Here is a 13,146-nt window from a genome sequence, read left to right as displayed (position 1 = left end):
GCTAACAGGGTCCGTACCGAAAAGACGTGCCGAATTTTCGACCTAAGCCTAATATGAAGTGAACTGGGAACCCACGGACCCCGACCGTAAAAACTGGACCTTGTAAGTGCGGAATATGAAAGCCATTCAATCAATTCGGCAAGCAGCCCTGGTTACTAATACTAAAACTTACTTACTAGGGAAAAATATATGGGGTTTTTATTTTATTACATAAATCAAAGAACGCATTTGTATCCATCTTTGTTGATTTAACTGTCATTTAGTAGGTTTAAAGTGGCTCAGAAAGCGTAGGACTTATATATATTTGTATAGCTTTTGGTCAAACAAAATCCGTGTGCTGCTATTGAATTTAAAAACTACATCTACATTGCAACTATGTCAGAGGAATTCATCGTCCGGGACCAGTTCCAAATCCCAGCAGCAACGTCTAACGAAAGTCAGAGTTCGCTCGGAAACGATCCGAAAATCGAGCCGGAAAAGCAGATGGTTTGTGATGAAGTAGACAGCACGTTGAACATTGGACGGTTATTTGAGACAAATTTCGAGGTTTCCGAGGAGGCGGACATTTTGGAAGTTCCAGAGAAAGCGAAAGATACCACAGGCTATAACACACCAAATGAACCAGCGCTGGAGGAGATCTCGTTTGTAGAAGAGGAGGAGGAGCTCAGTTCCGGATCATCCTTTACATCCTGTTGCTCGTACCGATATATGCGAAAGTCGATTCTCTGCAGGGAGATACGTGACGCATCCACCTTGAGTTTGGATAGTGGCATTGATATTGTTTCCCCAATCGATCGTTTTCTCAATCGGGATCTGGAAACAGACCAGGATCAGTTGCAAGGAACTCCCTTATATCCAGGTATTGAGAAAAGTAGCTCATCCGTCCGGATCGTAATGGAGAAAAGATCAATGACTGTCTCTTCCGAAGATAGCGACTGTGATTGCGAGCTTAGCTTGGACGAAGTTCACCAACGCTTCTCGGCTTGGTTCAATCACAACGAAATAGACTCCGCTTTTTCCTGCTTTATGCAGGCGGATGAAGACCTGGACGGCTACATATGTCTGGGAGAGCTGAAGAGATTCCTGGAAAAACTCGAGAGGCCGCAAACCCACTTGGCCGCCAAAAATTTAATGACCCATGTGGTGGGAAATCACGCGGTACGAATGCACTTCTGCCATGCGCTTCTTATTTACGGAACTGTTTTAAACCGCTTGGAATTAAAGAAGTGGCATCTATTGAATCGGGAACGGCAGCGTTTGGCCCGAAGTAAAGCGGTAGACGTGTCCAAAGTGGGTGTTAGTGGTGCAAAACAATTTTTCGAAGCCAAAATAGCACTGCAAAATGATCCCTTACCAATTAACTCGGATCAAACGGTGGCCAGAGTTCCGGTTCAAACATTGAATAAGGAGGACACAGACCCTAGAAGAGTAAATTTTAAGTCCGCTGCCGCTCTTTTTAAAAAGCTCGAAAGTGAGCAGTAGTCAATTCGCGTGGAAGCCTTCAATGCAAACCATACAATTCTGAATCAAGAGTGTTGCGCCAAATTTCCAGTTGAATTACTACAAAATTTTGAGTTTTATTACAGACTGACCTTGTATCTACTCCATAGCTTTCCATAAATCATTTGCCAATAAAAAGCGATCCAGGAACGCAAACGCTGCTTAAGTGACCAATCAAAGGTAATCGGTCTGCAGAAACCATACCTCCACTTTCTGATACTCCCACTTCTCGTGGGGCGGCTACTTTTCAATTTTATTTCCTTCCTTTTATTATGCCCAATAGTGATACCAGTTCAGCTTTTTTCGGCTGAACCTATTTTTCACGAATTTTTTTTATAATGGTTGGTAACTTGGTTCAGCCCAGCCAATTGAAATAAATTGTCAACTTAAGTGGAGCAATGGTTTTTATCAGTTTAGTTTCCGTGGTTCTCCTCGCTACGAGGCAATTCTTCATTTCCGGGGCATCCCGGAAAAAACGGCACCACTGGCAGCTGGAATTTGGCTGGGGCAACGACTCCCCGAGGAGCCAAATGTGCGCCACACACGCCAAGTGGCAAGTTGGACGACTTTCCGGAAGTTACCCGGCGGCCTCCAGTCCTCAGGGCATAAAAATATTTTCGTGCAAATAATTTGCGCTCTTAACTACGCCGGGTATTTCGATACGTATTTGCATACCCTTGCGGGCCATGGATAAACCGACAAACTGCAAGGTGAGCGTTCATTTGGCCGGGATATCAAAAAGTTGGCCTCGCCAAAAACCAGGCACGCCACACAATTATGCTGCCATTATGGGGGCTGTGTGCTAATATTTATAACTGATTTCGATTCGGGGGCAAGCCCCGAGTGGAGGCAGTAGCCGGTTGCTGGCCACACGCCATATACAAATTAAAACGAAAGCGGCGGACGCTGCGTATACGCAATATCGCGGAAAATAATGTTATAAAAATCCAACTAAAGCCAAGCAGGAAGGCGATGCGTCGAAAGGCATGGGAAATAGTTTTCAAATTAAAATAAACGCCGCAGCTGTAACAACTTTCATGTGCCCACAGCGGGGGAGGTGGTTGGGAAATTGGGCAAGCGGGCGGAAAAGCGGTAGGACTTTTCCTCCGCTGCTCGACTCGCAGTCAGCCAAAATGCCATGAAAGTAAATTCACTAGAAAATTAATTATGAACGACGATGGCGATGACAGCGATGATGGTGACGTCGTAAGTGAAACCAATGCAGCGTTTACCGGAAAAGCAGAGGTCGCAGTGGGGTCAAAGGGCGGCGGAGAGTGGCCCTGGGCGAAGGCATGACCGGCCATACCTTTTAACGGCATTGCCATCAATTTCGCTCAATTGCACGCACAATCGCATCTAATCACGTCGGAACGACCCCCGAAAAAGGCTAACAGGGTAAGTCAAAAAGGCGAAATGGTGCCAACAAATCGATACCTATTTATACTAACTTAAACAAACTTTTTTGTACAGTATCTAAATAGAAAACAAACCTGGCGCCAACCGATTGCTTTTAAATACATAACTTTTCAATTGATTTCATTCAATTGTTCTTTTAGAAATAAGTAACACTCTTTTCCTAGCTTATATTGTAATCCCTAGTTAACATAGAAAAATGAACATTTAATTCCTTTGTACATTAGCCTGACATACCTTTCTTAACTTAACTTGAGTTGCACTACAACAAAGCGGGAAAACTTCGGGATGTCCTGACAAAATGTTTATGGTTATTGCTTTATGGTTGCCTGCGCAAGTGTGAGTGCGTGAGGCCCTTCGTGTGTGTGTGCACGTGTGTGGAAAGGGAAAAGGGTCACGTGTCAGATGTCATTGACACGGTTTGCCTTGCCTTTAAGCGTTTGCAAACAAACCAGCACAAACAAGCGCGGATGAGAGGCTGGGCGCCGAAAAGTATGCCACGGTTTTTGCCTCATTTGCGCTCAACTTTTTCTGCCCCGAGAAAAAGAAACCATGTGGATGGTACAGCCCCACTTCCACCCACCCACACCCTCACCCACACCCACTCACTGCCAATTGCAATTAGTTGATGTAATAATTTCTGGCATCTGCGTAGTATCTTCGTCCTCCGCTCATAATTGACAGGAGCCCAGATACACAGCCTAGTTCTCTAGAGATAGGAACATGAACATAGACTCTTCGTTATAAAGCTAAATGTCAGCCTGTCAGCATGCCTTAAATTCAATGCCACGAAGTTTGGTCCGGTGTCCAGTATACAACACAATATTTTAGGGACATGGACTAGAATCCCTCGTCTCACTTGATAACGCATACCAATTTTTTGTATATGATGTGGGATATGATATATTTTCCCATCTCCTATTCAAAACCCTTCTCACAAAGTTGTCTCCTGAATAGTCCCAAGTGAACTTAGTAAGGTTTTCATATCAGATTCCTTCACGTGGTTAGCTGTGAAAGTGAAAACTTATACCTTTTAATCGAAGCTTAAGTTCAGGTTAACTCCCAGGTCGGGTACAGAAAATAATGATTGGGAATCGGGTTTCAACCACTTGGTAGCATTATTAAAAACTTCTAATGTTTCGTGTGGGAAAGGGGTCATATGGTCATATGGCTGAAATTCCATCTGGGTTAATAATTTCTTATAACTTAATAACTGGTATCGTAATAGTAATGTTCTTTCTACGAACATTAATTTTAATTTGTAGGCAGCTGCTCAATCACTTTACATTTCACATAACTATTAAACTTATTTTGGAAATGCTTGTATAAAATTGATCACAGTGAAATTCAAATGCTGCCACATGAAAATAAAAAACAATTGGAAATAAACAAATTGGAGTTTTTTGGTTATTGCAAGAGATTGAGCTGCCAGCAGCGGAATTTCCGCAAGAAGAATGTTGAATGAAAATTGGGGTTCAAACTGAGAGGTTGCAGCTCTGAAGCTGGAACTACGCTTTTGAGTGCCTAATAGAAACAACTAGTTGCAAAATAACAACTAGTGCAATGAAAAACATGAAATTGTTGCTCGAATAGTTTGGGGGAAATATTCCAAAAATTGGTTTCCACTCGGAGGAACAGATCGATTTAAATAGAGTTGCAACGAAAGGCATTAAATCACGCAGTCAGCGAGAACATTATTAAATGATGTTGGACTTATTAAAAAATAGTTAAGCCCCTTCTTTAAAGAGTTTATTGAAATTAGCATTTGTAGTTTACCATTAGCACATAAAATTAGAGGAATGATGAGCAGTCGCTGTGAGTCCCAATTTGTTGGGCAGTAAAAACCAATCGCCCGACATTTTGCAGCACCCAAGATCTTGTGCAAAGTTTTCCCCCAGCCGCTGCTTACATTTGCCTAGCTGCTGTTTTTCTTTACTTTATGGCCAGAGTATTTTTGTTGGCCCGGAGCCCCGGCAAACTGCCACAGGAACCAGAAACCGGCTAAGGCAGCAGGAGCAGCTTTTCGATTCAATTTCCGTGTTCACAATGCGCTTGTTGCTATTTTGCATACTCAGGCAGGATGGCCTGGGGATCGAGTGGGTTTGTATATATGTGGTGTATATAGTATCGAAAACATTGGCAGCTTCTCGAGTAGGCGTGACTTAGTTTCTTGTTCTCGGCTAAAAGTTTTCTTCGCCTCTTTTTGCACTAAGTAATTCGCGCAAACTGCAAGATTTATGCACTCCGCACAGGCGAAACTTCAGCTGCAGTTGCGATTCTTATTGCCGTTGAAGTGCGAGTGGGAATTAAATGGGGTTTGGCCTTCAGTTCGCTGAACAATATCCGCGCATCAAACTCTGCCAACTGGATTTACAGGGCATCGAATTTGATCGAGCTAGGTGGGAGCACAAAATATATGGTACGAGTATATGGTATTATTTGTGAAAGTTTGTGAAAGGAAGTATACAAGAAAGGAGTACTATTATTTATTTAAACACATTGTTCATCTGATTTATTTACGCCATAAGCCGTAAGCTGATTGTGAGTGCTGAACAACCTTGTGTACCTTAGCATAGAGTACTCCTTAAGACAACATCCTCAGTTCTGTTTTCTTTCATTGGGGCTCCGAGAGAAAACAAAAACTTCCGGCTGCATATCAATAACGAAATAAACTTGTTACTTGCCAAAGATGCCGAGGAAAAAAGTGTGCTGAAAACTTGCAAAAGATTGAAATGCATCGCTTAGTCGGAACTTTAACCCTCGAAATTCCAAAATCTTCGAGTGGATGATAGGAGATCAGCTTGTTCAGAGCGAGCAGACATCATAAATGAAATTAAGTGAAATTATCAAAGAGAGCCAAAGCTCTCAAATGTCATGATAAAATGTAAAAAGTGAAAATATATTCAGACAGCATGAGGAATAAAGAAAATCTCTACGCCGGCAATCTATGCAACATTCATTTTTCTTCTATCACACATAGAACCCAACTCGTCTTGATGTTGAAAAATTGAAAAAACGAAAGTCAACGTTGGGACAGGGCTAAAAAAATGAGGAATGGAAAACGGGAAACGGGAAACGGGTGGAGTAGAAGAAAAATCTCTCCCTGATGCGCTTAACCCTTTGCAAGCGAAGTTTTGGACTTTTCCCTTTTTTTGCTCTCGTTCTATCTGATGATACTGAGAGGCGAGTTTCATAATGATAATAATTTTGTGCATGATTTATGAATGAACAAGTTTTATGGCCCCGAAACGATCCAGGCCATAAGCCCAGTGCAAACGTTAATTTCGAGGAAAGTGGGAAAAAAGGCCGCTGGCCGAAGCACTTTCTTCGAGACTTTACCGCCCTATTGCACTCTAATATTTATTTCGACTTTGGAGCATAGTAAATTTGCATCTTTCGGCGTTCAAATTTCTAGTAGACCAGGTGAAAGCTGTGTGCCGGTGCTGGAAAACCCTTTGGAAATCATTTCGGTGTGAAATTGTGTCCGCACAGGGCCGAAAAAGAAAGAGAGAGTGAGCACGTGAGCTCATCGAAAATGCGCGCTAGTAAAAGTTCGCCATGCCAGGAAAATCGCAGAAAAGCCAGGGAGGATGGAAAATGCGGGTCAGAAGGTAATGCTCTCGCACTTGCTTTTGGCCCTAGCTCAAATTCGGGTCCGGCGCTGTTTTCGCCATTAAATTGGGGCCCTAAAGTGCGCCAGACTTTACCCATTTCGTTTTAGTATTTTATATCAGGCACCAGAACATTACACTTGGTTGCTTGGTGGTAAGAATGGTAATGGCAAGAAGCAAATAAAAAAAAAATACAAAATATTTTTATTTATACCAAAATAATACACATAAATAGATGTGTATGCATAGTATATAATTCTTTGTTAGCAATAGGTAGCAAGTAGTCGCAAAACTTACACTTTGGGATTACATTTTTGTGTTGCCACGCTGGCCGTAAGTTCCGTTTGAGTCTCGCGTTTTATAGCCGCTGGGCCACTGATAATATGAAATTAATGCCTAGAACTCCCTTTTCTCCGCCATTCTCCACAAAAACAACCAAAAACCAGGCGAAGTAATGCCGAGTGCCTGGGAAGATTTACGGGCCATGCAATCGATGCCCAGTTGTGCGCCATGTTGCATGCTTGCAATTAGGCGCAACAAACCCGACAAGCCCCCAAATTATGCACATTAAGAAGGTCAAAATGCACTTGTGTGTGTGCCACAAATGAAACCCAGCATTCGTGTGTTTTTGTGTGCGGCACAATTTCCTTTACAAGTTTGGGTTTTTGACGGAGTGGCGGATTTGCCTTTCGGCCGAAATTCACATGCAAATCATAGAAATCACGAGACCGAGTTCCGAAAAGCGAATTTTTATTACCATATCACAAATACACTGACCTTCAATAAAATATAACTAAGCCTAGACATAATTAAATATACTTTTAGCTTGATTGCTTAACATCTAACGCAAAGTATAATAAGTGTATATAACCAAACCAGCAAACAAGGAAAACCCATTACAAAAACATATGAGCAAGGGCGAAGGTGATTCTGTCATACAGCGTTGTCATAACTCTGATTCCGTACTGGATACAACTGAAAGAGGAAATGGTTTTGGTAACGCATCACAACTTCATTTTTGGTTGCTTATTATGCGTGATGTTCTAGGACTCTCAAACACACTGAAACACACTCACACCGCTCTTGAAAGCGCCATCGTGTGTTTCAAATAAATTCCCCAAATGTGACAAGGACATTTGCATAGAAATTCTAATACCACACCACACACACAAACGCAACTCGGAAAGAAAACGAAAATGGTGTATGGTGGTATATGGGCGACAAGGGTGCGGGGGATGGGGTCTACACACTGAGAAAAACCCGTTCCCAACGAACTCAATTTGAGTACTTTTGATCTCAGAAGCTATATAAGATCGACTCATACAATTTACTCAAAGCGAAATCGGTTTGCATGTCTAAAATCGCGGTTTTATGTATAGTATAACTTCTGATGCAGGTGGGCAAGGCCCTTTACTAGCCCAATTTTGATAGCAGGCCTTCAATTCCTCGTTTTTTATACTCGTTACTCGTAGAGTAAAAGGGTATACTAGATTCGTTGAAAAGTATGTAACAGACAGGCAGAAGGAAGCGTTTCCGACCATATAATGTAGATACATTCCTGATCAGGACGTCGGGGAACTCGACTATAGCATTACCCTAGGCACTCGAGTGATGAGTTCTGGGCAAATGTTCGTTGCAGTTTATTTGCGCATGTAATTGAGGTCGTAAGCAAATAGAAGGAAGTCGGGGAAAGGGCTGGGAACTGGGAAACAAGGGAAAACAGAACAGGATGGGACAATATCGCATAGTGCATTTCCCTGTTATCCCCAGAACAAGAGCACATATCACACGAGATTCCAATGGGTCCCCAATTGATACGAATTCCCATCAATTGTTGTTTGACATGCAATTAATTCACCTTCCAGCATGCGAAATAATTTCTGTTTAATATCCAACATTTGTGGCAATTTAATTGACAAAATATACATTATGTTGCATAGCTGATGGCATCGTCATCTAACTTTTGTAACCGCAACAGGCTATGTAAATTAATCAATTTGAATGCAAATACCTTGGCGAGATCTCCGAAAAAAGAATATTATGCAAATAATGGTTGAGTGGTATAAGTTTTTAATTTATTACTTTAATATTTACTTTATGTATTTATGTAAATATTAATCAAATAATTTTGAATATATAAACACCATAATCATATAAATTAAAGGATATCTCAAACTTTAAACGATATATTTCATTTGGAATCACTTGCTGTGAATCGTTTTTTTCCCTTCTAATTATAACACATTTTTCCAAATGAGTTGCTATTGCTTGTCATATTAATTTAATACTGAATTAAAAATTACATTCAAACCCTGTTTTTTCGGTTGCCATTTAATTAACTAGCGGAAATAAACAATTTAATTAATTTATAGCATATGGCAAAAACTATCCGCTCCGCAATTCTAACTAAAACAACAAAACGAATTAACCAGTAAACTGAACGAACGCATTTAGGCTTAAAAACATTTATATCCGCCATTAATTATGCAGCGTCAAGTGAAAATTGATGGAACGTCATGAAAAATGGGGAAAATAGAAAAAAGGATTATGCTAAATCCGTCTGGATTTCGGCTTAATTTCCCAGACAACTGCTAATTGCGTCCAAGGCTTTATGGCTTTCCAGACGCCTGGATGTCTGCTCTCAAATGGCTTAGATAGTGATCACCCACTTGCCTCGTTGTAGTTCCTGCTAATCACTTGACAACACGCAAGCTTACCGCCTGGTCCACCATCCCACCAGCCATCAAACACCACCCACTACCCACCGTGCAACCACCGACCACCCACCCCTTTTGGCCTGTTCAAACAGCATAAACCAATAAAACAGTCACACCAGCCATTTAATATGCATGCGCAAAACTCAATTGAAACGAATGGGAGCGAGAAAAAGCCCATGGCATGTGTGGGCAATTCATTTACTTTAATGAAAAGTAAATTCCGTATTTACACACATTCGGCAGGTAAGCAGGTTCCAAGCACCGGAGACAAACAAATGTCGGACGGCAATCAACTGGTAAAAATATGTATCTTTGGAATGCAGGCCGTGTAACTCGAAGTGTAATCTCAATTGGAAAAGAGGCTATCGCGTGTGATTTCCCATTTAATTGATGGAACAATAAACAGTTCTTCGCCATGGAACAAACTAGAGCGAATTTTAAAAAAACCTATAATTAAATAGAATGCAGATACATTTACCTTTATTTCGATGCAGTAGTTTCAAAAATGTACCAATAAGTTACCAGTAAAATATGGTAAACTTAGCTACTTGCTAATTCAATTAATATAAAAAAGCTATATCCTTACTCGACATTTCCCATTTAATTCCTTTAAAAGTTAGTTGAAAGGTATGCATTTCTGGTGAATTTATTATCGGCAGCGAGCCTTTTTCGTGGGTAGGACGCACCTTAAGCTCTTGGCCGGAATGCCATTCTTTTAGCCAAGTTTAATTAAGGCGCAGTTGGTGGCAGGATTATGCCGCACTGGAGCAGTAAAATGCCCACACTCGCACAGCCAAATGTGGATGTCAACAGTGGCATTGATTTATTTAACGCGCACGCGGTTAAAGTCGCGTCGAAGTCGCGTGGCACTCGCACTGCAACCGCCTGATAATCAAATGTCATCCGTGGCATGCCGAACAGCACCAGTTGGCACCCCAACCGTAATACACACGACAAGTGCTTAATTTATTTTGCATTAAGGCCCCATTTATCTTTCCTTATCGCCTGTGCAACAACATTGAAGATTTACTCAGCCAGCCGGCAAACACGCCCATTCAAAAGGAAAGGAATGGGCTACTAGCAAGCAAATGGATAAACAGATCTCTAGACACGCACATTAACTATTAGTTTTATTAAAAAATTATACATCAATATTCTCAAAAATGTCTCAATTTTATAGTAGTTCTGAAATATAACAAATTCGTTCTATAATTAAGGGAGCAAAAATATGTTTGAAATTCGGCGCTGAAACAATATGTTTTGGAACCTATGCAATTGTCAAGAGCCGAACTATTTTTCTGTGTGTATTTGCTTATTTGTTGTGCCACTCGACACGCCCCTAATTTATGTGCCTTCAGCTGCAAGCAAGTCTATGGTTCCGCCTTCTTTCCACAATTTTTTTGTGAGCCCTGCCTCGTTGCTTTTTGCGGCAATCGTCTGGACAAGCTGCAAGTTGTTACTCGCCGTTGTTGCCGTGTCAATGTCCTGCGTCCTTCCACTTCCACTTCTCTCACACACACACACACACACACACACACCGATACAATCCCACTCTGCCAAATGTGTGTGGTTGTGGCCTTTATTAATTGCAACGCCTCAACAAATATTTTTTTGGCATTCTTGTTTTATCATTGGCCGAACGAAAAAAAATTGTTTCTCTTACAGCTGACAACTGCAACAGTGGAAATAGGCAGAAGCGAGTGGGTAAAAAAATATGGACAACGCCTGCGGTTACGCTTTAAATTGTTGCCAATTTTTTGTGCCTAGACGTTGTCGCTTGCGGCCATTATTGAATTAGGCTTTGTGGTTCAGCCAGCAACAGCAGCAAACAAAACGGAAGATACGAGGCAAAATATGGAAAAATTGAACAAAACTGATTAAATGTGGTGGCGGGCCAAGAAAACGCTGCTGCCAAATTCCATCGAAACTTTTTTAGCCCTAAATGGGTATTAAATTGATACTTGGGGCAATGCCAGTTTTAAACATGTTTTGGTAAAATGTATTTGTTTAAATCATTCTGCGAGACATTTATGATTAATCAAGACATTTTCATATTCAATGTTAAATAGATTTGTGCGTACTAAACATGTTTAAAACATTTCCATATATAACAGAACAATTAATAACGAAACAAATATTTGATAGATATAACTGAATTTATACCCTTTTATTCTCTAAGCCTGATTTATTGCTGAGCATTAAAGAAAATGAAGGAAATGTTTATAGTCTTAAGTTAATTACTCTTGCTGCTCGCTGGCCCAATTAATTTATGCCTTCTGATTCGTTTTCCTGATTTTCCAGATTTTCTTTATGGCCACCCATACACTTCCTCCTGCTCCATTTGCGTATGTATGCGTATATGTATAGCGATTCCTGCTTACTGGGTCAATGTAATAATTTGCACAACAGCAGAAAGCAAACGATAACAACGCAAACGTGCAAAATGCTGTAGTGAAAGTGCAGGGGAAAGTGGCGTCCACAAAAAAGCAGCCATCGAACATCAACAACAAAACCGCTCGCTACGCTATATTGTTGTTCGGTTTTAGTGTTTCATCGTTTGCTAAACGGAAATCGATGGAAACTCACTGCTCGAACTCGCTCGCACATTGTTTGGCTTATCGTGGGGAAAAGCGTTTCAGCTATCGCCATCCGAATCGCTCATTTTCCCAACTTTGGCGCCGAGTGACAACGATTGAGTGATAGAACATGAATGAGCCGAACCCTTTTGAGGGGCCAGCAGGCATCGTGTTTCACTGAATTTAGGCGGAAAGTGTTTTAATCTGTTCTTGCTTGAAGCAATTCGAATTTAAAATTTTTCTAATTATGCAGTGTTCTTTGATATCCAGCCTAAGAATGATATATCAATAATTAAATAATTAAAATAGTCGGTTGAAGAACATTAGCGAAAGAGCAGCGTGGAGCAGAGCGTGGAACGGTCATGCCCATGTGAATACAAACACATTAGGAGCGCGTTTTATGCATTAGCATTTGGCGGCCAACAAACTGCATATCTGAGCGCGGCTGTTGCCTTGACCATTGTTGTGGGTTCTGGGCCCTGTGTTGTGGGCATTGCTGCCGCTTAACTGGATGCCTTTGGAAGCCATAACACGCATAATTACATGCCAAGCAACAGTTTAGATGCCAGCCATTAAAAATTAACTGCCAGCGTAGTAAAAAGCGAACTTGGGGGAACGAGCAGCGAACATAAATGAAAACTAATTTCGAGTTCTTTCAATCTGGGTTAAAAGGGTCGCTCCGCCATACCTAACCAACCCATTCCAACCGATTTGCCCCGATGTTGCAGCTGCTGGCACTCGCCATTTTTAATCAGAAGGCACAAGCCTTTGAGCGCCGCGGAGGAGAAAAAGGATCCAAAGGATCCAAAGGAGCAGCCATTCAGCGAGTTCTACTGATGCTTTTGCCCTCTGCTTTCTGGCTTTTACGGTTGTGTATATGTATGTTTATGTGTGTGAGTGTGTTGGTAATTGTAAACTGCTGGCTGATGTTTTTACAAATCATTTGCAATTCATTTGACTGGCACTTATAAAACGTTTAGAGGCGAGCTTTAATTACGACGAGATAATAGATACATTTGTATTTCGTGCAGTATTTCTAGTAGCAATCCAATGACTCGGCTGAGCTGCACTGGAGAATTGAATAACTAATTATATTCAAGTTCATGCCAACCCCAGGAAATATGCAAAAAATATGCTAAAATGTACAAAAAACAGTAAAAGAAGCGTAAAATGGTGCTTAAGCTGTAATTTTCAACTAATCATCAAAACAATTATTTCAAGGGATTGTACATAAATAGTTTAGTATTTTCTCGTAGTGCTCGCTTAAATGAATGCGGACTACTGAGTATTTGTTTCGATTTAACAAAATCAGCCGTATTCAAGCATTTG

At 41.1% G+C, this 13,146-nt stretch overlaps 1 protein-coding gene across 2 annotated transcripts; it reads left to right on the top strand.

The window, feature by feature from the left end:
- Positions 1-262: 262 nt before the first annotated feature.
- LOC6552887 (EF-hand domain-containing protein D2 homolog) lies at positions 263-1,657 on the top strand. 2 transcript variants are annotated; one of them, XM_026982744.1, is made up of 2 exons: positions 263-859; positions 929-1,657. In XM_026982744.1, exons 1-2 carry the CDS (start codon positions 376-378, stop codon positions 1,480-1,482), a joined length of 1,038 nt encoding a protein of 345 aa, XP_026838545.1. In that variant the 5' UTR covers positions 263-375; the 3' UTR covers positions 1,483-1,657. The 2 variants fall into 2 exon arrangements, with proteins under 2 accessions (XP_026838545.1, XP_001979987.1); XM_001979951.3 differs by having other exon boundaries at positions 263-1,657.
- The last annotated feature ends 11,489 nt before the right edge of the window (positions 1,658-13,146 follow it).

This window comes from Drosophila erecta, unplaced genomic scaffold, assembly GCF_003286155.1.
Source record: "Drosophila erecta strain 14021-0224.00,06,07 unplaced genomic scaffold, DereRS2 tig00000000-arrow-pilon, whole genome shotgun sequence".
Lineage (NCBI taxonomy): Eukaryota > Metazoa > Arthropoda > Insecta > Diptera > Drosophilidae > Drosophila > Drosophila erecta.
This window is presented reverse-complemented; position numbering and strand designations above follow the sequence as displayed.